We start from the raw sequence: 27,385 nt of genomic DNA on the forward strand, positions 1-27,385 counted from the left end.
TTTTTCAATATGTGAAATGCTTTATTCAGGAGAATTAAGAGAAAAAAAATACCGTTACACCTTTATCAATTTTTTTGTTGCACTAATCCTTCTTCAGCTACAGTCTGCGGAGTCGCGCAGCTTTAATACTTAAAAATATCTTGCTTTAAAACTCCTTGTCATGCTTATAACAGAAAGATTGTTGGCCTCATTGTCAAAATATTAAGTGGATCTGCAATATTTTCTTGTATAGCTTTGCAGAAGTCCAGCATTGCATCTACACAATATTAACTGCTGTGGATATTTTGCCACTTTTCCCACATGGCAAGCTATTTCCTGTGGCATGGACGTCCAGTTTATAGCTGGTAATACATTGTGTGTTCTGCAATGAAGAAAAATCTTGTTTTTTTTCATTTTAATGTGCTTGTACATAAGCAATTTTTAAAAAAAATATATGTTCCTCCCTCCTCTTCCCCTCACACTGGTCAGATATCTTCCAAGCAATATATTCACTATATACAATGGAGAACAAGAGAGCTACTGCAATTCAAGCCAGTGACTATACAATTTGCCTACAGTTACCTTTGCTTTAGGCACTCCCGGTAACCGATAAGGTAGTAAAAAAAGGTTTAATTTCTGTAAAGTTGAATCTCAATGCCCACAATATATTGGAAACGTGTTTTATGATTGGTTAATTTGCTTCCAAAATGGACCATACCATCCAATTCAAGCAGCTGGCACTTTTCTTCAGACAGATGATGATAATATGCATTAATAATTGTCTCCTAATGTATAACTTATATCAGTCATAGGATTATTTGTTTGTTGCAAAAGCTTGTTTTATCTTTGTCTTTACTGTCCTCTTTTCCAGTCACCTGTTGTGCACCTGTTCCTATGCGGGTCAATCGCCTCTGACAACCTTTGCTTCCACTTCTGAACTCTTCCTCCAGTGAACTTTCCTGTCTTCATCTGAATTCATCTGAACTTTTATCATACTTTGCTGTTGATGGGTCGGCTTTCATCATAAAAGAACTCGGGATGATTGTTTGTTTCTATGATATAATATTAAGTATACTAATTTTTCAATAGTATTATTTACAACCTGTTCAGTGAAAGACTTCTGAATAGGTATCCAGTCCCAACTTTGGGCTGTGTATTGTATAGATCATACAGTTCAGCCTTAGAAACAAAATTCAAAGCTTTTGTTCCCTCAATTTAAATTAGTTACTACCTGTTGATTATTGTGCTTGGTGAGAATTTATCCAGGGATGATGTATGATCAGTAAAAAAAAAATGACCCTTTACAAGCTACAAGGTTTACCAAAATCAGTAGTGCAACGGAACATTGATGAATACAAAGGAAAGGGACTTCCTGGAATCAAAGGCTTGATTGGCAAGATTCAAAGTATTTAGCTGCAGTCTGAACACCCCTGCTTTTGTACATTAGTGTATCTGCTTTTCAACAGTATTTTGTGTTCTGTATACTTTAAATAGACAGTTCATTCAGTGTCTCCGATGTAAATTCTACTAGGTCACATTCCTGGCATGAAGCTTCAGCTGCTGGGAGTGCATACTGAGAATTTGAGCAGGAGCTCAAAAGTATTTTCCAATTACTTCTCGACAAAAACTCCAGAAGGATCAACTTGCCTCTGTGCCCATGTTCTCAATGCATTCTAGCAGACAAAGTTCTGGACTGGGCTTGCAACTGTGTTAAACTTCCCTTGAAATAATGAAGTACTGTACTTATTTGTTTCTTTTATGATTAACTATTGGTATTGATCAGTTTCCTATGCCTTTTTATGTTTATCCCATTGATATCTCAATTATAATACTAATCATTTCATAAAAGGAAATAGTGTGAAGGTTGAGCATGCCCTGGGTTTAATTTCAAATGCTTCAAAAATGGTTTCATGTCCAATTTTTTAAAAAGTAAAAATACAACAGTTTTTCCTTTTATTCTACTCCATTAGTCTGGCATGTGAATATATCCCTATATTGGAACTATGCCCAATGTGGTGACATTGTTATAGATGTTGGACCTATTAAATGTGAGGCTTTGCATGGCCCAAACTGCTCTTCCTTTGTGTGACAATTCACAACATTAAAACTAATTAGTAGCTAATGGGCCTAGGCAATTGCTAATAATCACGCAAATTCCTGGAAGAAACCCAAGTAAAAGCTTTGGTTTGGGCTAGAGGGAAATGCTTGAACTAAAAGTACAATTTTATTTCATGTGAAAGTATTTGGGTATGTAAGGTATAATAATAATTTTATTGACAAATGCTAGTGGAAAGAATAGAATCATTATGTATTTATATACTATGATTTTTTTTGCAGTCTTGATGACATTATATAACATAGTCACGATGGCAGTAAACTCGAGGAGCAGCAATCTGTTCTTTAAAGAAACTTCCCCATTGTAAAGGTTAATTTCTGCAACAAATGCAATTATCATCACTATCTAGATTTCATTGGGGCATTGTAAGAATTGATAATAAACTAATCAAACTAAATTTAGATGCAAGAATTTTATCTTTAAAATATTGATGGAACAGATCTGAGATGATGTGATGCAGAAGTAACAGATTGTGGTATTGTCTGAAGTGGCAGTGGTCATGAAGTGAAACAGCTAACTTGTGAGGTTTAGGGCAATTTTTGTTGGCTTCCTTTACATATTGAAAAGTTAATATTGTTTTTATCAATGCCCTTTTGGAGTTAATGAAACATGTTTTTGCATTGTATTTAGTGCACAATGTGACAGTTTTCATAAAGGCACTATATTAACTGATGACCTATATTTTTAGTAAGTGGCAAAAGCATTTTGCTGTGTTTTGATAATTTGCATATGCTTGTAGATGCATTTTTTCGCTTCCAGCATGTGCCTCAGAAAACAAGAATTTTTAGATTTGATGAATGATAAGCCACCAAATGTGGTATGTGGTTTAAAGTTAACTTCATCAGTAATATTCACCCAGAAATAAATGAAAAGCACTTAAACAGATGGGAGCAAGTTGTCAGCTTGATTATTATTTGAGCATTATATAATTTAGTGTGGAGTATCAAATTGTTTAATGAGCATCACCGCCTAGTATTAGAAGTTTGATTTGTATTCCTTTATAGTTTGAGTGTGCAAGCATTTCTTATCTTTTTTTTCGAATTTAACAAGCATTTTCACTTGGAAGAGATGATTTTACTACACATTTTGAAAAGGAGAAAACTACTATTTTCAAGCTACTGGTAAAAGGAAATTATTTTGGAGCACTAAATGCAAAATACACTTTGCATTTACACTAAGAAATACACTTTGCATTTCTTAGCTGCGTTGCGTAAAACTAATGGAGCATGAGGTATTAATATGTGTGAGATTTGTATCTGAAACTTAACATGTGCTTCAATGAATTTTAAGGATGATGTTCAAATTTGATATTGAGATAAGGCACATTTGGAGAAATATTATCCCCATATCAGCTAAAAATAAAGAACTTGTGAGTAAGGTCAGAAATGAGGATTAATTCCCATTTTATTGATACAAGAAACTTGAAAATGCTTATTATACTGACAAAGCTCCACACTATTAAACAATGGGTATGACTGTTAAAACTGTTTCAGTGAAACTGTGTATATTTACATTGTTCTTTGAAAATCTTCCTGGGGGATGTGAGGGGATTTGCTGCTTTTTAAGGGCAGAACTTTATACTATTTATAGTAAAATGCTTGCTTTACCATTGAAGTGTATCTTATGGCATGATGTGTGCTTCAAGGTTTCATGGCCATAAATTTCCTGAGGTCATTTAGAGGTTGATTATGAAACCCTCAGGTCAATTATTGGTCAGGCACACTTGCAATTTTTTTTTATATGCCATTTGAAGCATGACCTTTGAAGTCAGTAGGAAGATGCTGTCTTGGGGGGGGGGGGGCAGGGGCGAAATCTTAATAGACATTGCAAATAATTAATTCTTTTATCGTAATGTTTTTAACTGTGACACAGGAGTTTGCTAGAGCAATGATTCTGTGAGGACTACTTTGTCAGGGTGTTGTTTGACTAATCAGTAGAGCAGTTGTCCTCGTTCAGCCATGGTATCGGATTTTTGTGAGGTGGACTTTGCGGCATTAGCTGGGCTGGATGCACCTTTGTCATTTCCATATCTGGCACATAGATCGGTGATTGGGATCACTCCAATTTCAATAATTGTTTCAACAATTGAGTCACAGAGTGGACTGTTTCAGGGGGTAATTAAGTTTCAGGGAGCCTATCTCTTGGCTGTGGGTCTGGAGTTACATACAGGGCAGACTTGGCAAGAGCAGCAGATTTTGGACGTTTGTGAACCAAAGGAGCTTTAAAAACAATGAGATGTTTTGTGATCACCAGTGCTGTTTCTATATTTGAGCTTACTGAATTTGAATTCCCCAGCATCTAATCTGGGACTTAGTTATTTTTGCAGGTTATTGATCCAGGTTTCTGGATTACTTACCCAATAATATAACCAATATCTAATATTTTTAAAATATAAGATGAATAGCATCACATTAGAACTTTACTTTTCTTAGTACGTGGAATAGTTGAATAGTCACTTCATTCAATGTTAGTTTTTTGCCTGTTTTAGCAAACCATAGATAATCATAGAATCGCACAGCACAGGAACAGGTCTTCTCAGCCAACCTCATGTATGTTGAAAATGTTGTCTTTTGTCGTTCATACCATTTATCCGCATTAGACCCGTGTCCTTCTGTGCCCTTCCTATCTAAGTACCTTTCCAAATGCCTTTTAAACATTGTAAGTGTGTTTGCATCTACCACCTCCTCTGGCAGCTTGTTCCAGATAACCACCATCCTCTGTGTGGAAAAACTCACCCCTTAGATTTCCTGTAAGTTTCTTCCCTCACCTTAAACCTGTGCCCTCTAGTTGTAGACTCCCCTACCCTGGGATAAAGATTCTGACTATCCTATCTATGCCCCTCATAAATTTCTAAACGCCTATAAGGTTACCTCTCAGCCTCTTATGTTCCAGTGAGAATAAACACAGCGTATCCAATCTCTCCTTATAACTGCAGCCTCCGTTCCAAGCAACATCCTGGTGAATCTCTTCTGCACTCTCTCTATTACTACCACATCCTTCCTGTAGTTTGGCAACCAGAATTGTACACAATACTCCAAGTGCAGTCGAACCAATGTTTTGTATACAGCAATATGATACTCTTATACTTGATGCCTTGGCCTTTGAAGGAAAGCATACCAAATGCTGCCTTCTGATTTTCAAAATATTAGATATTCTACGGAGCTTTTAGAAACAGAAAATATGCTCTCCAGGTAATAACTTTATCCCATATTCTGAGCTATTGTGCTTTTAACAGGATTTTAAGTACAAGTGAAATAGTTCACAAGTGAGTTAAAAACTAAAGAAATCCTAACTTTTCATCTTGTGTTATTCCCACTGCTGTATTTAAAAAATATATATTTGGAGATGATGGGAAAAGAATAAGGTTGCTCAAATCTGCAACAATTAACAGGAACAATTTAATATAATAGAAACTTCTCTTTCATCTTGGATTTTGTTTTCTATGGAATGGAGAGATGTATGTTTATGTGTGCGGATGTATGTGCGCACATGCAGTTTGACTAGGAATCAATATCGTTAAGTCCCTAGTTAAGTGCTTTAGTTATTTTCTTTTATTATTTGGATTTGCCTTTATAGTACAAAACTATTAAAACACAGCAGTCTATGTACCCATTAAGTCTGTTCTGATGCTCAACTCCACAAGCCATTTGGTTCAATTCCACTTCTGCCCTCATACACAAGAGTATCGTATGCTCTTTCTCCTTAATTCAAAATGCTTGATTGTACTGTAAAATTGTATTTGAATTTCCCATTTTGAAGGAATGCTCCCTCACCTGTAACTCTTTGTCCTATGCAGTGCTTATGAATGGATGTAAATTTACATTTAAATTCAATAAGGTGCAGAATTCGTACAAAAATTTACCCAGTTAGTTTGAATCACTGTTCTTTTGATCAAACATTGAAAGACTTAGGAATCAAACTCCAAGTCCGGTTTATTTGAAATGTTCGTTTCATTCCACATCAGTATATACTGCTCAAATATGAACATTGCAAATCTGACCCATAGATTGCAGCTTTAAATGCATGTTCCTGCACATTCAGTTAAATGTACCTTTTATCTTTATGTTTCTCAATTTGTTAATCAGTAGTTTTAATTTTCCCTTTAATCAAATTTCACTCTGCATTTTTCATAAGTTGATCCTCTGTTTTTGCTTCTTTTAAACTAAAATGTTAAGCAATTTTTTAATTTGCTGGACTTTTTTTGTCATTTATTTTATTCTGGTTTATCAATTTTCAACTGGATATTTCATTCATCATTGATATTTGCTATTTTGTTATCAAGCTGTTTTGTCTTGATAATAGCTATTTATTTTAGTGTTGTTGGACACTCTTCCAGGCCCTTGAGCTTTATTAATCATCTTGTAAAAGATGAAAAAGCTTGGAGTTAAGAATTGAAACTCTTGCTGCTTAATTCCCAGCCACTAACCAATTTATATGCCTGGTTCATTTAAATTGGTGATTTAACAGGATGTATTGGTGTGGGATTTATCAATGGAAATACCATTTAATATCAACAGGTGCAACAGGTGGGTAGTTAGAATCCCTTGTTCATGAGAATGTTACTTGTCACATTAGTCTGTAAGGGGCCCCAGCATTGACATCCATCTTGCTACTCTTCAGCTTCCTTCTCTTGCTCTGCAGCTTCTGGCCAGGGCTGTGTCTTCTTGATTTGCAGTTTGTGAAGGATGTAGCCAGCCACTGCTAATCATGTGACCCTGTATGGAATGCATCTGCAGAGGGATCAGAATCATTGGTTCACTGCACCTCCAAGGTTGCATTCTGATACTCTTGACAGGAAGAAGATGAAAATGAAATTATGATGGATGATAAGAAACCAGGGAGATTGGTGCATCAATCATTGACCTAATGTACAACACATGATGTTTATTCAGCACTGTTTCAATAATGTAACAACATAAGGAATGGGAGTGGGCCATCTGGCTCTTTACACGTGCTCTGGCATTCAGTAAGATTATGCCTAATCTTTTTGTTCGACATCTCGAGCCCCGTATCCCATGATTCCCTTAATGTGTAAGATTCTCCATGCATGAGAATTTTATTAATCCAGTATCTTCTACTTGATATGTTGAAAATAAATTTCCCCATTCCATTCCAAAGAGAGTGCAATTGCTTTAATTTCCAAACAATATCATTAAAAAAAACAGATTATCCTTGTGGGATCCTATCCTGATGCTTATAGCTATAACTGTTGTCTCCAGATTTTCCATTTGCTCTCTTGTAGCTTCTCAAATGTTGGAACAACATTTATCCATAACGTCAAGGAGATTCTCCAGGATAAGGGTACCAGAATATAGAACATAAAATGAACAAAGGAAGTATTATCCTACTTCGGGGGCAGCCTAATTGTGGAGGATGATGGAATAGCAAGGATATTAAAAAAAATTGTAGGTATTTCAAATGAGGGTGGAAATAGGTATGTACGCATGTTGAGAAATAAGTGGGAAAAGAAAGTCATTTTATAAATAAATTAGTAGAACTGGAGGTGGATACACCACCAGACACTCTTGATGTGTACCATCGGCCTTTGAGGGAAGGCTGATGTCCTGATCACAATTTTTTAATAGAATCTTTAATATGTGTATTATGCTGTGCTACTAACTGGAGATGGGATGATAAACTGGCAAAGTATACTCTGGTCTGTCTAATGTCAGTTAAAGACAAGTTCTTGGAATGCATAATCCAAGGTAGAATTGATGTAAAGTAGAAGCTGCAATAGCTTTTAATAAGGCAAATTTGATGACAAAAAATTGCAGAAGTGATTACAGAGAAAAGAGCAGGTAGTTGTAGTATCATGTGGTTCCATAAGGCGTCTCATAGAAGTGTGTTTAAAAACTGTAAGCATATCTTGTAAGGAAATCAAGCACCTTGAGCAGAAGTTGGTTGGCAGGAGGAAATTAATTTAAAAGTAAAATGAGTCAGCAACTGAAATGTTGAACCAAATTGGGATGATAGAAAAAAAAAGGGGGCTGTCTTACAGCAAGGAAGATGGTTAAAAGACTTGAGGGAAACAATAGTAGGTTAGCAGAAGGGTCAAGATGAAAATTTTAATGTGGAGAAATGTAGGGTACTATAATTCATTTCAGGTGAATAACAAGTAATGAGTGTTTACGCTCAATAGAAATATTGAAGGATACAGCATAATATCCTGAAAAGGGCACACTTAGAAAAAGTCATAAAGAAAACAAAGAGAATTTCTGAATGTTATAACCAGGGACAAGAGAACAAAAATAAATGCAGTGAAAGAGAACATTGATTCTGCATTATTAAGGCATTGTACAATTTTGAATATGCCATTGTGGAAACAATATTAAAATTGCAATGAGCATCAATTTGCCAGGATGATAGCAGGGTAAAAGAGCTTTATTTAAGAAACTCTTCAGATAATAGTTATATTTCCAATGCAGCAAAGCAGCTCAAAGAGAAATTTAATCAGTTTTAAAAAATGATTAAGAATTTTGACAAAATGAATGCTGAGAATCTTTCCCAGCTAGAAAGAGATCATCAATTTAAAATTGTCAAGATGTGTGAGTGAGGAGAGAATGGCAAACAGAATTTTTTCCCCAGAAGGTTGTTAGAACTTGGAATCTTTGACATAGGGAGTGATTGTGGCACAGACTATTGCTTCTCTTAGCACAAAACTGGGAAAATATTTGAAGGTCTCAAAGATACAGAACAATGGAGCCATTGGAATAACTTTTGAATTGTCCTAGCAAATAATAACTACTTGGCCTCCTTTCGTACTTTGACCTCTTACTCCAAGTGATTTCTGGTTTTCATAAGTTTCTCTTTGTGGGCAGATTTGAAAGTCTAAGAGTTTGAGTTATTAGCAGAAGGATACTGTTTCCTCATGCTCTTCATAGTGTTACAACCCAAATTCCTTCTGGAAGCCTCTACACAAAAGAAAGGAACATAATGCTACATGAAACCCACATGAAATGGTCCAGCCCTGACCTTAATACATAAGATTCCAGACTGGGCAGATTCATCCGTAAATTGGTTTGAGAGTGAATTTAACGAGAGATAAACCAGAATTTTCTAGTCTCTTGTTCTGTGGTTAGCTTTTTCTCCCCTTCAGCATCGTTAGTTACAACTCCAAAGATTTCCCCCACATATCAATTTTGAATTCTGAGATAAGTAAGTTTGTCTTTACTCATTTTTTCTCTGATCACATGCCACCGATTTGAAAAGAAAAGTGAAGAAAATATATAAACACTTGTACAATTTGTGAAAGCAAAGTTAAATCTCAGAGTACAAAAAAATTTCACTTTTTGTGAATTACGTTGTTGACAAATCTGCAATCAGCTTTTAGGTAGTGTTTTGACAAGCAATGGTCTTGTGTGGCATTAGAAACATTTATGTGCCAAATTTCAAACTTAGTAGCTAAGACAATGTGAATATGAAAGATGCAAGAGGGATTATAATTGTTTGCCATGATCCAGTGCAGATCTTCGATGTTCTAAAGGTATGTGGAGCATCATTATAGATTTTGTGTCAAAGTATGCTATCTTTTAGGATCTAAGAATTAATTTTTTTCTTGTCTGATCTCACAATACATAGATACGAGATTGCCATGTAAGAAGCAGTATTCAATTGATACAGTCTTCTTCAATGCTTCTTCCATGCTGTGATGCAGAAGAGCACCCTCCAATACCAAATAAACTATACTCTCCAGTTATAACTCATTCATCAGAATGGGCAGTGCAAAGTTTCACCACTATCCACTGGCTGGCTTTCCACAGTTTCTTGATTTACAGCCAATTAAGAACCATTGTTCCTGAGATTCCCTGCCTCCTTTCACATGTGGCACCCATATGCTTGGCAACTACAGCCAGCCAGTTTAACCTCAGCTATGGGAAAGCTTTTTAGAAACAATAATCAGGGAAAAAATACACTTGGAGAAGTTTGAGTTGATAAAGGAGAGTCAACATGGACGTGCTTAATTAACCTGACTGAATTTTGTAATGAGGTTGTAGGAAAAATTGTCTGTATGAATTTTCAGCTGTTTGATAAAGTTCCACACAAAAGGTTGTATAAAACTTTATCAAACACCTGAACTTTACAAGGCACTTCACATTAAAAGATCAGCAGGAACATAAATAGGAAATTGGCTTTAAGCTATAAAGAGATTAGTGATAAATGGTTGCTTATCAGATTGTTGTTTTCATCAGGGATTGGAATTTTTAAAATATATTTTAATGAACTAGACAGTGGTGTTGAGAGTAAAATTTGCAGATGCAAGAAAGGTTTGAAGTGTGATAAACAGTGGTGATAAACAGAGTGGTAATAAACTGCAGGAGAACACAGGTAGCAAAATGTACAGACTGAGTGGCAAGTGTAATTTAATAGGGAGAAGTGTAAAGGGATGTACTTCTGCATAAAGAATGACACTATGTGTGCAAGAACATATGGATATGAGTGCACATATGCATTAAAACTTTAAAAAAATGATGGCATGTTGAGAGAGAATACTTCTGTTTAACCTGTGGGAATCAGCAGTTAGGCCACAAATGGAACGTTGCATCCACCTCTGATCACCTAACTTTCAAATGTAAAGGTCCAAGATAAGGTGCAGAAAAAAAAATTGGAATGGTTTGAGCAATGCTAGTCTGGAGAAATGGGTTATTCTTGGAGGAAAGGAGATTTGATGCAGGTGAACAAGATTATAAGGGAAAAAAGAGCAAAGTTGTTCCTATTAATGGATGCTTTAAGAGTTGGGGGCACAGATTTAAAATGTGGGGCAACAGATAAAAGGGGCATGTGAGGAATAGCCTTTTCTAGGCAGAGTTATTAGAATCAGGAACTCATTGCTGTTAGGAGTAATGGAAATATTTAGTGAAGACTTTTATAAGGAATTTGAACAGTTACTTGAGAGGGAACGTATTTTAGGATAGAAAGGGATTGTGTGACCAAGAGTTAGCATATATTTGACGGCTGAATGGCCTCCTGCTGTTCTGTAACAATTCTTTGGTTCTGTATTTCTATACGTTAAATGAATGCAACAGACATCTGAATGTGGTTAAAATTAGCTCTTTTACATTGTGTGCACAAGAATTTTGTCCATGTTACCAAGATCACTATATCAACTTGAATAAGTTACTTATTAAGTGGAGGAAGTGTCTATTTGGAGCAACTCTTCCAACAACAATCTGGAATTAAATTATTATGCTTGCAGGTTTGTTTCTGTTTGCTTTAAATATCCTGAATTTTTTTAAATGCGGGGAGGTATCTGAGAGAATATTTTTAAAAAATAGTGTAGGTTTTTGTTAAGTATTCTTATCAGTTGGTATTATTTTCAGTAAGGTGACCTCTTTTAAAATTCAGTGCTTTGATTGGTATTTGCTACTATTATAGGTCTGATGAAATGCTTTGCAAAGAGATTAGATAACATGGAATTCAGTGTTAATTACATAACTTTTAAACATCTGTACAGTTAACACCGCTTTTGATGTATTCATCTAATTATCAGGATTAAAGGAGTGAATTATCAGTACTCTTTATTCTTTGGAAAACTTGAAATTTGCAGATTGAGCATTCTGTTCTTTGCTCTTCACAGGAACATTGCATTTTCATGTTGAGAGTGTTTTTTGTCATTAATTAACACAAGTAAGTGCTAACTGGTTTCTTCACAGTTATTAAATAGTGTCCATCTCATTCAGGTGTAGAATTCTTCTTGTAATAAACTCTTTTACATTTAATAACAGTAGAAACAAAATTGTCTAGGTTCTGTCAGTTGGGTAATGTACCTCTTTCAATCCCATCACTGCAACATTTTTATACCTCCTGTTATTGTGCATGACTAAATTAATCATTGTTTCATTCTCTTGTGACATTTTCTGTCATTCTTTCTCCACAAAATGATAATCATATTTGTTGGCTTCATTTAATGTGTCTTCATGTTCAGGGCTAAGTTGATTCCATTGCATGCTGAAATGATATTAATCTCCAGTTAATTTTCTGCTGTTGTGTACTACTGTTTTACCTACAAGCATCAATATACAGCTCATCTTCTGTCAAGCACAGTCCTTTAGAGATGATTCTTGATGCAGGACAAATAGCAAGGAGCACTACTGCAGGCCCACTTCTCTGAATAATGGGTTCAACATCTGATCACTTCTTAAATCTCATAAGCAGCAAAGATTCCCAAATAAATTAATGTTCTTCTGCTCACGACATCTTCCACATTATTACCATTACTATTAAGGTGTATATTAACTACAATGATGCTGAGGTAGCATTCTGTCAAGTTTCATGCTGCAGCCTTAACACCGTAATAATAAATAGACATACTATTCAAACTATTTGGAGGATTCTTCCTGATATATTAAAACAAGCATATACATTTGCATCTTCTCTTTTTTTATTGAAACTGTATGCATTATAACTCAAAGAATTTAGGAATTGCTGTGATACATCAAAAATATTTGTAAACAGCAATAAATGTCCAAACAATTAGGATTAAGAATTAGTAGGTTACAGAAAATAAAATGTGCTTTGTGGTGATAATATTTGCTTAAACACATTTGAAAAATGAGTTTACTCTGACTTCTATGACCTGTCATACATGTGAGATTTGCATCGGACACATTAATTAAGAGGATGAATGGTATTAACCTGTGAGGCGAAGACTCATCGTATTCTCAATTCAGGACAAAAGCAAACATACTTTAATATTGACCATGTAAACAAGTACATACTTGTTTTGTTTGTTAAGTGCTGCCTAAAAAGTGATGGGTCTAAATAAATTAAGAGAACAATATTAAGTACCTGATAGCTGAGGAAAACTATTGGGGCCCAATATGGGAACTTTGAATTTAGAAAGTTCAAGTCCTATAGGGAATGGGATCATTAAGGCAAAAACCACCAAGAAAAGCTTGTGGTTAAAACAAAAAAAAATGATGTTAAAACTTGTCATTTGTGCTGGATATTGTTGAATTTTTCCGTCTTAATTCATGAGTCAGCATCTTCAAGTTGCAACATTTTTGTCATTTTGTAAATGAGTCCAAAAGTATTAAATCTGCATATGGAGATGTGATAAGCAAAATATTAAAACAAAGTTGTGATGGCATTCTTTTACTTTTAATGGAAGGATTATTAATGCATGGAGAAGAAAATATGAAAAACTGTGTTTATTGAAAATTTAGGAAAGCATTTGAAGTATGGCAACTGTTCTGTCATTTATAGCAATTAGCACCGAGATCCAAAACATTAACGTATTTCTAAGATACAAATAAAGCTCCAGATAACTTCAATGTTAATGAATACATATAGTTAGACATGGCAGCTTTACTTTTTGATCCTTTCCATTACTGTAACTTGAATATTTGTTTGAGCCTGTAATCTTTGTCCATTTTGCACTTTTTAACATTAGATTGTGAAAAGGATTCTGTAAATCATCATCTCATTCAATGCTTACTCGTGAGAAAGGGCAACCTCTAAAATGTTCGGGACATTCTTTAGAACCCTTGCTTATTGGAAAGATATTGCATGGTTTCTAAGCTTAAAATGGAAAATATGTTTCTGGTATTCTCCAATGAAATATAATTGAATAATAAAATAATCTGTAACATTTGTTTCTTTTTATGTTTTTCAAGATCTGGGTATTTCTGGCAAGGCCAGCATTTATTATTTATAACTAATTGCACATAAGAAGGTGGAAAGCCATCTTGAACAACTGCAATCCTTCTGGTGAAGATACACCAATAGCACTGTTCAGTCAGGAGTTCCAGAATTTAGATTCGGTCATGACAAAGAGTCAGCATTTATATTTACAAGTCAGAATAGTGTGTGGCTTGGAGAGGAATCTGTTGCTGGTTGTTTTTGCATGTCCCTGTTGTCCTTGGCCTCTTTGTTGAAATGATCATGACTTGAGAGGTGCTGTTAGAGTAGCCTAGGCAAGTAACTGCATTATAGATGGTACACACTGCAGCCAGTGTGCTGTGGTAGTGGAGTGAATTAATGTTTACGTGGTTGATGGGCACCCATTCAAGTTGTCTGCCTTTCTTGTATGGTGTCAAGTTTCTTGAGAGTCATTTGGGCAAATGGACAGTATTTTATCATGCTCCTGACTTGTGCCAGCAGATGATGGAAAGACTTTAGGGTGTGAGGAGGTAAATTATTTGCTACAGTATACCCAGTTTCTGATCTGTCCTTGTGGCCATGATGATCTAGTTGAGGTCATTGGTCCCTGAGGATTTATATCCCAAAGTTTTAAGAGGTGGCTTTAGAGATGGTGAAAGATTTTCTGTGGTTTTATGCATTCTGGAATTGTTCCTGTGGATCAAAACGTTGCAAGTATGATCTCATTATTTAAGAAAGGATGGAGAGCTAAAAACAGGGAACCACCAACTTAATAGTCAGCCTAACATCAATGGTAGGGAAAATGCTGGAGTCTACAATGAAGGATGTGAAAACAGAAGACCTTGGAAAGAATAATAGGATTGAGTGAAGTCTAACTGGATTCATGATAAAATCATATTGGACTAATCTACTGGAGTTCTTTAAGGAAGTGATGGGTAAAATAGATGAGGAGGAATCTGTAAATGTGTATTTGGATTTTCATTAGACTTTTGGTAAGGTCCTGCACAAAAGTTGGGTCAACAAGGAGCTGGAGTAATGTAGTGACATACTGTATATTGACAATTGGTTATGGGACAAGAAACAAAGAATAGAAATAAACACACCTTTCTCAGGTCGGCATGCTGTGACTAGAATGGAACTGCAGGGATTGGTGCTTGGGCCAAAATATTCAGGATCTATATCGATGACTTGGCTAAGGGGACCAGATGTCATATTTCTAAATTTGCTGATGATACAAACTCTGCCATCCCATTTTCAGATATGTCTGGTGCTCCTCCCTGCCCTTTAGTACTCTTTGGGTTTGACAGATGGAGTAAAGGATATGCCAGGCCATGAGCTTGCAGATTTTGGCAGTAAATTATGATCTCCACTCTTGCTGGATAACTTCAGCTGATACTGATCAGTCACAAAATTGTACCCTTTCATGATATGAGAGGAGATGTATAGTTTAGAAAGCATGGCTAGTTCAAGAAGTCATATTAATGACGTCACTGCAAACTGTGCATTGGATTACCAAAAGTGGAACAATCATGTACAGGGTTCCCAGAAACGGGTCTTCAGCTTCTGTATCTCTAAAATGTAAAGTATGCATGAAAAAAATCTTGAGGGAGTGATGAAGGAAGTATATTGCCAATGTATGGCGAAAAATGGAACCAACCGTGCACAGACACAAAAACAAATAAGCATTTTGTTTGAGGTACAATAATATAGTAAAGTTTCTGGAGCAGTATTCAGAGGACTGGGTGATCAGTCCAGAAGCAGAAGATCAGATCCTGCCATAACTGTTGTGGAACTGAATTATGTAATCAATTATCAGTATAAACCACGGCGAGTTCACCTACCTTTTTCAGGGAAGAAAATCTGCCATTCTTAACTAGCTTAGCCTATATATGACCCCAGTGTTCTTGATCTTAGCAAGCCACAGTTCATGAGGTAGTTAAAGATGGTATATATATGCTGGATTAGCCAGGATCATGCATATTTCTTCAACAATGAGAAGGTTCCCTGTTATAAAGCATGTAATGCATTTCTTCTTTTATTATTCACCTTCAGGTTATGGGTATTGCTGATAAAGCTAGCCTTTGTTGTCCACCCTAATTGCCCATGAGAATGTGTTTGTGAGATGCCTTCTTGACCTGCTACATTGCTTATTGTAAAGGTACTTCATAGTGTTATTGGGTAGCGAATTCCAGGATTTAGACACAGCAGCAATGAAGGAATGGCAATATACTTCCATTTCAGAATGGTTTGTGACTTTAAGAGAACATGCAGATGTTCCCTTGCATTTGAAGCCCATGACCACCTTGGTGGTTGAGATTGGTGGAGCCTAGGTGAGTAACTACAGTACATATTTCAGATCTCGCACCCTGCAGCTACCTTACACTAGTGATGGGTGATTGAATGTTTAGGTTGATGAATGGCATGACAATCAAGTGTGTTGTTTTGCCTTGATTAGTGAAGAGTTTCCTGGGTGTTCTTGGAGCTTTTTTCAACCATTTCCAACTGAATATGTCAGCCAGGGAGTCGGTGGCTATAGGATACCCAGCCTTGGACTGCATTTTTAGTCACAGTATTACTGTGGTTGGTCCAGTTGAGTTTCTCATCATTTTGAACTTCCTGGATCCTGTTTGTTGCGTAATCTCAACCAGCAACATCCTTGGCTATTAAGAACGAATGGCTAGAATCTGTTGTTTAAGGTGATCATTACTTGGTATTTGTGATTTGAATGTTACTTTCCACTTATCAGTTATTGCTGCACACTGGCAAGGATTGCTTCATTTTCTGATGGGTGTAAACGGAATTGATATTGTACAGTGAACATCCCCCAGGTCTTACCTTAATTTTTTGGGATCTGGGTATCGCTGTCAAAGCCAGTATTTATCATCCATTCCTCATTTCCTTTGAGAAGGTGGTGATCACCGAGTTTCATTAAAAAGACATATACTTAAATTTTAGTTTATTTTTGTTTATTTGACTCTTTGTGTTTTTAACATGACTTTTGAAATTACTTTTCAGGTAATTTTTGTTTTGATAATTTCTTGAACATTGAAATTTCACTGAATTTCAGAAACTCCAAAGATATAGCCCAAACTGCTCAACCTCTTTTTGTACGTCAACCACTTCACCCTAAGAATCAGCCGAGTGAATCTTGCTTGCATGGCCTCCAATGCAAGTATATTCCTTAAATATGGAGACCAAAACCGTACACAGTACTCCAGGCACAGTCTCACCAGCACCCTGTGAAGTTCTCTGTTATTATATTTCATACCCCTTGCAATCAAGGCCTTCATTCCGTTACTTTCCTGATTACATCCTGTTCCTGCATGTTAATTTATTGTGTTTCATTTATCAGGAACCTCAATTGGGGTTTGGTATTTCAAGAAATTAAGTATTCACTCAAGGAAGTCCTAAGGATGTCTTTGGGGGTGGGGGGGAAGAATCATCCTTACTATAAGAGAAGGCAGTTGCTGAGACTCAAGGGATCTCCTGGGGACAGCCTCAGCAGGGAAGAGATATAATTGCACGAAGATATCTGTACACCTGTACTCAAATCCTCTTGCAGTGAAGGCTAGTGTGCTACTTTCCTTGCTAATTCCTTGCTGTATCTGATGTTAACATTTCATTGATTCATGTACAAGAACATCGAGGTCCTTCTGAACGCCAGCCAGTTGAAAGTTCTCATTTTTTAAAATCAAAATTGATGACTTCTCATGGTTCAACTCTATTAGGTCTTAATTCTCCCACTAAGGCCTGATTCGTTAGTTGAGGCTCAGGTTCTTCAATAAGTAGTTACACTCAAATTCCACAATAGTGTCATTAACCATGCGTTGCACACTGAATGACCTCTGCTGCATACCCAGCCTTCATGTGTGAGCATGTCATAGCCACAGAGGTCCTGAGTGCTCAATGAAATACTGTTCTACTTCTGCAAGCAATTTTGCACTGCAAGCCAATCATGTACTTTATAAAAAATATGTACAATGCAACTGAAATTCTAGACTTTTTGTTTTAAGTGTACTTAGTAGATTTGGTGTTACAGCAAATATAAAATACTTCCATTGTTTGTGGGTTTACCTGCAAACAATTCCACCTGGATCACTTTGGAGGTAAATTTAAGTCCATTTGCCTTTTTCTTTTGAATCCAATGGTCCAGATTTTGGCAGTAATTTCTTACAAAACTGCCATCATTTGCTTAAGTACATATCTGCAAGGTTCAGGATTCGTCGCAAATGCAGATGTCTTGTGTTCTGAGCTCTACTGGCAACGTCCTGCCTATGTTCCACCACTGGAATGATGTGGAGTCCAATTGTGGAGGAGAGCTTGCCACACCACTCAAGTAGGGTGGCAAAGAAGCCTTATGGCATGCTTGCTTTCATTCGTTGGGGCATTGAGTATAAGAGTAAGGAAGTCGTGTTGCAGCCTTATAAAACTTGGAGTATTGCACACAATTCTGGTTGCCCCATTACAGGAAGCATGTGGAGATTTTGGAAGGGTGCGGATGAAGTTTACCAGGATGCTACCTGTATTAGAGGGTACTAGGGGACGTGCATTTACGGTGAGGGGGGAAAGTTTAAAGGAGATTTGTGGGGCAAGCTTTTTTTTACACAGAGTTGTAGGTGCCTGGAACTGACTGCCAGGGGTAGTGGTGGAAGCAGATACGATCATGGCACTTAAGAGTTTAAGAAGCTATTAGATAGACACATGAATATGGAGGAATATGGATCGTGCACAGACAGAAGAGATTTAGTTTAATTTGGCATTGTGTTTGGTGCAGACATTGTGGGCCGTAGGGCCAGTCCCTGTGCTGTACTGTTGTATGTTCTTTGTTGTAATTGACTATGGAGTCTCCAGGACATGGAAAATGTGGTAGACAGTACAAGTAGTGAGCTGGTCACTTCACAGGTACAGAAAGAGAGGAGATGGGTGACCACCAAAAAGGGCAGGCAGGTAGTGCAGGAGTCCAATCGTTATTCCCCTCTGAAAAAGGTATACTATATTGGATACTATTGAAGGGGATGGCCTCCAAGGGGAACGCAGCAGCAACATCCAGTTTGTAGCACCACAGTGGGCTTGCTCCACAGAAAGGGAAGAATAACACTGCAAAAGCATTAATTTTAGGGGATTCTATCATAAGGGGGACAGGTAGGTGTTTCTCTGGCCCCAAAAGAGACTCCAGGTTGGAGTTTTGCCTCCCTGGTACAAAGGCCAAGGATGTCTCGGAGCGGCTTTAGGACATTCTGAAGGGGGAGGGTGAACAGTCAGTAGTTGTGGTGCATGTTGGTACGAGCCACAAGCTGGTGAGTGTAGGAGTAGAAGGATGAGTCAGATGAATGCTGGCTGAAGGGAGGGTGCATGAGGGAAGGCTTTAGATTTCTGGGTCACTGAATTATTGCAGGAGAAGGTGGAACTGGTACAAGACAATCAATTACACCTAGACTGGAATGGGGCTTAGAGAAGATGTTTGGCTGAAGAGGTATATTCACCTTGAGGAAAAATAGTTAGTGAGTATCAGGGGAATTCAAAGCTAAGTTGCATCTATTTAATACAAGGAGTCTAACTAGTAAGGTAGATGAACTCAAAGCTGTAATTTATGTGGGGAAAGATGATATTGCTGCCATCACTAAGACTTGGTTGAAGGAGGGGGAGGACTGATGATTCGGTATTCCAGGGTATAAAATATTCAGGCGAGACCGGGGGAGGTGATGGCATTGCACTGTTAGTCGATGGCTGCATTACTTCTGTATTGGGAGACGATATCATAGAAGGCTCCTCAATCAAGGCCATATAAATAGAGATTAGGAACAAAAAGGGGAAAAGGGTTTTGCCACTTTGCTGGAGGCACATTAAAGACCTCACGACAGACAACAAGAGGTAGAGGAACAAATATGTAGGTAGATATCAGAGAGATGCATTAAAATAGGGTTTATAGTACAAGGGGATTTTAATTTCCTGAATAATAACTGGATTGCTTGAAAGTAAGAGACTCGGTGGGGTGGGGAAAATGGTATTATTGAAATGTGTTCAAGAGAGCTTTTTGACACAGTATGTAAATAGACCAATGGGGGCAGGAGCACAACTGAACATCTTGGGGAATGAAGCTGGTCAAGTGAAGGGAGTGGTGGGGGGAGGTGTCATTTTGGAAATAGTGACCATAACTCCATGCATTTTAAAGTGGTTATGGAAAAAGATAGGGTGGACTAGAAATAAATATCTTAAATTGGGAGAAGGCCAATTTCCTTAGAATAATACCTTGCTAAGGTTGACTGGGAGCATCTACTTGCAGGCAAGTCTACATCTGCACAGTGGGAAGCATTCAAAGAAATAGCAAGAGTTCAGGGCCAACTTGTTCATGTAAGGCTAAAAGCCATGGGTAACAAGTTCAGGGAATGCTGGATGCTTAAAGTTATAAAGGGTTGGATAAAGAGAAGAAAGGTAACGTATGGCAGGTATAGGGAACAAAAGACGAGCGAAGCCCATCAGGAGTAGAAAATGTGTAGAGAGGTGCTTAAAAAAAAAAGCTAGTAAGGAAAAGAGGAGTCACAAAATATTGCCGGCAGACAGGATTAAGATTAATCTGAAGGCATTCTTTCGGTATTTTGAGGGCAAACGAATAACAGGGAAACAATAGGGCCCACTAGGGAGACAGGGGGTGATGGTAGAACATTGTTTCCGTGATTGAATGCATGTTACTAATGGTGCTCTTCAGGGATCTGGAACCTTTGCTCTTTGTAATGTACAGTATATGAATGTTTTGGATGTGGATGTAGGAGGCATGATCAATAAGTTCACAGATGACACGAAGATTGGTGGAGTCGTACATAGTATGGAAAGTAATCTTCGGCTAGAGAGTAATATTGATGTGTTGGTGAAATGGGCTGATATATTACAGATGGTGCATTTTTGGAGTACTAATAGGGCCAGGATATACTGTATACCATGAATGGTTGGGTCTTAGGGGGCATTGATTAACAGAAAGATCTTGGAGTACAAGTCTAGAGATACTTGAAGGTGGCAGCGCAAGTAGATAATGTGATTAGGAGGGCATATGGGATACTGACCTTCATTAGTCAGGGCACTGAATACAAAAGCAGGCAGTTTATACTCTAACTTCATAAAACTTTGGTTAGGCCTCAACTGGAGTACTGCGTACAGTTCCTTGTGCCTCGATAAAGCAACCAGCATAATCAAAGACCCACCCGCCTGGGACATTCTCTCTTCTGCCCTCTCCCATCAGGCAGAAGATACAAAAGCCTGAAAGCGTGTACCACCAGGCTCAGGGTCAGCTTCTATCCCACTGTTATAAGACTATTGAACAGGTCCCTAGTACGATAAGATGGACTCTTGACCTCTCAGTCTACCCCGTTACAACCTTGCACCTTATTGTCTACCTGCATTGCACTTTCTCTATAACTGTGACACTTTACTCCGCATTCTGTATTGTTTTACCTTCTACTACCTCAATGCACTGTTTAATGAATTGATCTGCATGAACGGTATGCAAGACAAGTTTTTCACTGTCTGTTAGTACAAGTGACAATAATAAACCAATTCCAGTTCTGGGTGCCATACTATAGTCAGGATGTGATATCACTAGAGAAGGTGCAGTGGATTTTGCCTGGGATGGAACCTTTCATTGATGAGGAGAAATTGGTGAAGCTTGGTCTGTTTTCCTGGAGCGGAGGTTAAGAGAGGATATGATTGAGGTGTATATTAATTGAGAGGTATTGATAAGGTAGACTGCAGGAAACTTTTCCCCATATCATAGGTGGACGAAACAAGAGGACATAGATTTAGGATGGGGGGGAAGAGATTCAGAGGGGATATCAGGGGGATCTTTATTGCCCAGAGAGTGGTGAGTATTTGGAATACAATGCCCAAGAGAGTGATTGAAGTAGGGATGCTGACAGCATTTAAGTAGTTTCCAGATGAACACTTCAGTTGCTTAGGGACAAAAGGCTATGGGCCAAGAGATGGGATGAGTGCAGATGCGTGCTCACTGGTTGGCATGGGTGTTGTGGGCTGACTGATCAGTTTCCATGCTGTACATCCCTATGACTCTAGGAGAAGCTTGATAGATTTCCCCAGCATCTGGTCTTGTGCGGTCTGCTCTTCCACTTGCAGGACCTACTAGTCCATTTGTTTGAATGGTGATTGCACAGCTTGAGGTAAAAAGGAAGGAATGAGTTGCTTGTTTTTAATTATTTGCATTTGGTTTAAGGTTTCTAACTATTTAAGTGTTCTTAATTATTTTAGGTGAATTTATTTTCAAAGAAGGTTGATATTTAATTTTTTTTTTATCACTTCATTTTCAAAAAATATTAAATGTTTCTGAATCTCAAAACGTTTGGAAGCACTGAAAAACAAATGTGGCAAAGCTGGGGCCAGGGCTTTGCTATGTGTCAAATGTTACCAGAGGCTCTAAATTCATCTGCCTTGCCCATAATACTCCTTTGAACTACAGCCAATAGTATATTAATAAGGAAACTCTCTACCATTCCACCAGAAACATATAAAAAATGATTACATGGTGATTGTACACAATCTCTGTAATATCTGATGCATTTCTTTGGTATCTCAGGAAACTTGTTTCTTTCTCTCGGATATATTCATCTATCGATATTTAGTACCTCAAAAATAGATCTGAAAAAAATCTCATCAATTTTCAAGGGGGAAATTAAAATTAGGCCTCCTTTGGGCTATGGAGGGCCTGACATTGGGGTTTTTGAAAAGCTAAGAGAGCAATGCACATCCTTATGCTAAACCTAACTTGCATGCAACATTTCAGGTTTCCAGGTTGGTTTATTACTGAGCTATGCGTGGGAGATACAGACATTCTATTTTGTTATACATCTTTAGATTAATGACTTTACTTCTCTAATCAGTCTCTTACTCAAGAATTTTATTGTTCAATATAGTTACTTTGATTAAAATTTATCAATCAGCAAAAAATATGATACGATAAAAGTGTATTAAAATGTGGAGATCAAGAGATTAGTTATTTTAATAAATGAATTATTTTATCTCATTTATGGGCTGAAAATTTGTTTTGTGGGAATATTGAGTAGTCCTGCACTGGAAAATTTGATGAGTTTCTCATGTATTTCATCTCTTAAATGATGATTACCTATTCCAAATCTTTACCTGGAACAACATTTTTCATCCTTCAAAAGGTCAAACAAACAGTTGAATATTTTTCTAGATATTCAATTTTAACTGTTTCATTTATCTGTGTGTTCTGATAAATGTTCATGCCTGGCTATATTTCAATTAAAATAAATTTAATAATATGCAATAAAAATTTGCTCAATATGTAAGCATCAAAAATTATTAACAAAATGTAATAATATTGTCATTGTAGAGGGCAAAACATGCATTGTGTGCTTTGTAATTACATTATATCTTTTAGCATCTGAATTTGTTTTAAATAATCAAAGTATTAATGAATGTTGACATGTCATTCCCTAACTTAAATGTATGATTTCTCTCTTATTTTCCTCACTCCATTCCCTATTAGCGGAGTCAGGCTCAGAACAAGGTGGTGGAGTTGGTGATGATATTATGGAAATAGAATCTAGAGATGGAGAACAGGCTGCTAAAAGTAGTGACAATTTTCAGCAAAGTTGCTCAAATTACACTCCAGCATCAGAAGGTGAACTGTTGAAATCTGATGATGCTGGGACTATAATCTCCCAGTCTGTTATGTTCTCCACACTCACAAGCAGCCTCAGGTTGAGAAACAAAACTGAAACGGATGAAATCCTGGGAGCCTCAGATAAAATATTTGGTACAGAAGAACACCCAGCACAGAGCAATGAGCAGAAATCCACCAAAGATAAAGGAATTACCTTTGGGGACAACACCACCAGGTATGAGTTTGCATGTCTTAATTTGGAAATTTTATTGCAATTTGCTGAAGTTGAGATCCTTCAGAGCTAAAATAACAACATTTACTACTTTTTACTCAGACAACAGACTTGAGCGATCCATGCGCAGAGTGTTTAAAGTTGTGCCTTAATCTTATAGTAGTGTGTTTGTACTCTATGAATAAACTTCTCAGCAGCCTAGCTATACTATTACCTATTTTATGTCATAGGCTTTTTATTTACAAGGTATCATGATTTATTATTATCAATTTCAAAAATTCTAAGTTTAGTTGTATTTAAAGCCAGGACTACTTAAACAATTGTTTTTGATGATATTGATGACCAGGGTGAGCCATGGCCATCAGTTTCCATGCAGTTCTTTTTACTAGGGTGAATATCTCAGTCTTGCAGAATACAAATGTACAATGTCACTGCCAACAGCAGATCAAGACTTGTATTAAGTATGGTAATTTTTGACATTTCAAAGTAAACTTTTCCATACGGTATGAGATTTTCATTAGAAATCAAAAACTGTAGGTGTTGGAAGTCTAAATTAAAAAGAAAAAATGTTGGACACACTCAACAGGTCAGTCAGCATCTGTGGAAAGGGAAATAGAGCTAACATTTAAGATTAAAACCCCTTCATCAGAACTGGGAAAGGGAAAATCAAGTGAATTAGAAGTTGCAGACAGGGTGGAGTAAGGATGGATAGATCAAAGGGAGTATCTCTGATAGGGCGGGGCCAGGATTGCCTTGGGATAAGCTATTGATGAAGTCTTTGGTTGATAGTTCAATGGAAGGTAAAAATATTGAAGCTAAAATCTTCACCGAATGTTTCAAACAATGTTGATGGAAGTACCCATGTCTTTTGTAGCTGCGCCTTATTGAATGCAACCTATCCTTCATTTATATCACCTTCTTAAATAGTGCAAAATTTCTGTGGAGTTGAACTCAAGACTAAAGTGTATTACTGTCATTTAGATTATTGTTACTGACTTAATCTGAAAGTTTGGAATATAGTGCATTCATTTTAAGATAGTGTATGTGTAGTAAATTGATGGACTTGATAAGAAATCCCATTGCGGAAACAGCAACTGTTTGCATTCTATTAGACGGAATTTTCCTAGATTTGTTCTCATTGATTTGGACGTGTGCATTACTGTATGCAGGCACAATCTGAATAGAACCTTTGAATGAACTTAAGTATTATGTGTATTAATCTGAAGACTCAGCACGTGAATTGTTGAAGACTTCATTGAGTACACACGTTACATACTTTTAATGACAAGAATGAGATGGCAAAACAATTGTAAAACAATGAGCTTCCTTTTAAGAAGAGATGGTTCAGATACTATTGAGGCATATTTGCATGAGGAGAAAGAAAGAACAAACAGACCCTGGATAAAGACTGAGATGCAGTGCGGGAACTTCATGCCAATTACAACTGCTGAGTTGTAAATACCAGTGAGAACCTGCTGATTACAACAGCATCAAAGTGGTAAAGAGAGGCAAAGGTGGTGTACGAGGAAAGATTAGCTATCAACATAAACATGAATCCAAAAGTTTTCTGCAGGCACATAAAAGGGTAATACATGAGGAATGGAACCTATTGAGGACAAAAATGGGAACTTGCAAAATTTGATGCTGAGGGAACTGTTGATGTACTTTGCATTGCCTTTACCAGGGAAGAAGATGTATCCAAAGAAATAGTGAAAGAGGATATTGTTGAGGCACTAGAAATGTTAAAAATTGATAGCATGGAGGTGTTAGTAAGGTTGGCTGAACTTAATGTATATGACTCGAGACTGAATGCATCTGAGGATTCTGAGGGAAATACAGGAGGAATATGTGGGAGCATTGACTATAATTTTTCAATTTTCTTTGGAAACTGGGATACTGCGATAAGATGGGAAAGTGGCAAATGTTACTTCCTTGTTCAAAAAAGGAGTAAGAAAAAGCCCAGCAACTACTGACCAGTCAGTTTAACTTCAGTAGTGGGAAAGGTTTTATAAATATCATCTGGGCCTGGGTAAATCACCTGTGGGAGAATGGATTAATTAAGGCAAGCCAGTGTGGATTAGTTGATGGCAAATCATGTTGAACGAATTTGATAGAACTTATTGATGAGGTGATGGATAGAGTTGAGGGTAATACAGTCAATGTGGTGTATATGGACTTCAAGAAGGCTTTTGAGAAGAATATATAATTTTGTACTGTGGAAATGGAAGACATTAAAATTATATTTCAGTCCCTAACTAGTCAAATTGGAAATCATGAAAGTTGGAATAAAGAGTGGGAGCCCTTCCATTTCTTACACCGAACATATGATTTTTTTTAAGGTGTATAACATAAGGAATGAGGGTGAACATTCTCAGTATGAGGCCATATGTAGATGTAAGAAGGCAATCCTGTTAATAGAAACAGGTCTAGATACTTATTGCAAATTTACCTGGGATCCAAGGAGAATCATCGTCCCATTTAACATTATGATATAAAGTGGCAAAACAATTTCAATTCTGTACCATTGGAGATTGTGGCAAGCTATAAGTTAGGAACTCTGCAGTCAGATATTGGGGAAACCTGATTGGTGAATGTAAATCGTTCTTTAAAAAAAATGTCTGATATAGCCTTGCAACTATGTTGGATAGCATGCTATGAGGCACATTTATGAGCATATTAACTGATGAACCCATCCAATTCAATTTATGGGATCGACTTGGAGCACATTTGGCTGCTCAAACTAGATATCAATCAGGCACTGTGGATCATCTGTTGCAGCATAAGTGGACACCACCACAAGCTGTGACCTCATAGCCTGGCATATATCCCACTCCACTAATATTATAAAGCCAGCAGATCAACCCATTTTAATGAGGAGTGCGAAAGGAGCAGCACCAGGCACATCGAAGAATGAGATGCCAACCTGGTGAAGCAGCAACATGGGACTACATTCATGCTAAACAGCATGCAATACATAGTTTAGTAATCTCATAATCAATCAGATTAATGCTCTGAAGTCCTTCCACATGTAGTCATGAATGGACAAGTGGTTCCTGCAAAGATGATGGGGGCCAGCATGTGAGTGCAACAGACTCAGCTGAGACATTCTTATGAAGTTCTTAATAGACGATCCCTCTTGGCTTCTTAAAACACCACAGAAGTCAGTCTTCAGCCATTTTGTTTCGCTCCGTGTGATATCAGGAAAAGGCTGAGAGCACTTGATACAGCAAAGGAATTGGGAACAGACACCATTCCAGCTGTACTAAAGATCTGCCTTCCAGAACTAACCATACCCCTAATCAAGCAGTTTCAATACAATTACAATATTGGCATCTGCCCAACAATGTGAAAAATTCTCCAGGCATTCCCTGTTCAAAAAGAGCAGGATAAATCCAGTCTGGCTAATTACCAACGATCAGTAAAGAGATAGAAGCCATCATTGACAATCCTACCAAGCAGTACGTGCTTTTCAATAATCTGCTCGCTGATGCCCAGCTTGTGTTCACCAGGATCATTCACTTAAGAACTTATCACAACCTTGGTCCAAACATGGGCAAAGGAGCTGAATTCCAGAGGTGAAGGGAGATTGACTGCATTGGAAGTCAAGCCAGCATTTGACAGAGAGTGACATCAAGTTGTCCTGGTAAAACTGAAGACAGTGGGCCTCGGGGAAAGTACTGCAGTGACTAGAATCACATCTCACTTGTGAGTTATTGAGAAAGGTGGTTGTTGATGGAAATAAATCATCCCAGTCCGAGGACATCATAACAGGAGTTCCCCGTGGTAGTGTTGTTGGCCTAACCATCTTCAACAGCTTCATCAAAGATCT

The 27,385-nt window shown here is 37.3% G+C and overlaps 1 protein-coding gene across 3 annotated transcripts in view; it reads left to right on the plus strand.

The window, feature by feature from the left end:
• Positions 1-27,385, plus strand: part of cobl (cordon-bleu WH2 repeat protein) — a 223,868-nt gene that overhangs the window by 161,311 nt on the left and 35,172 nt on the right. For all 3 annotated transcript variants that reach the window (XM_052016260.1, XM_052016262.1, XM_052016261.1), the window contains one exon: positions 23,208-23,559. In XM_052016260.1, the coding sequence (XP_051872220.1) occupies positions 23,208-23,559 (352 nt within the window). The remainder of the gene's footprint in view (positions 1-23,207; positions 23,560-27,385) is intronic.

The sequence above is a fragment of the Pristis pectinata genome, chromosome 5 (assembly GCF_009764475.1).
Source record: "Pristis pectinata isolate sPriPec2 chromosome 5, sPriPec2.1.pri, whole genome shotgun sequence".
NCBI classification, from domain to species: Eukaryota; Metazoa; Chordata; class Chondrichthyes; order Rhinopristiformes; family Pristidae; genus Pristis; species Pristis pectinata.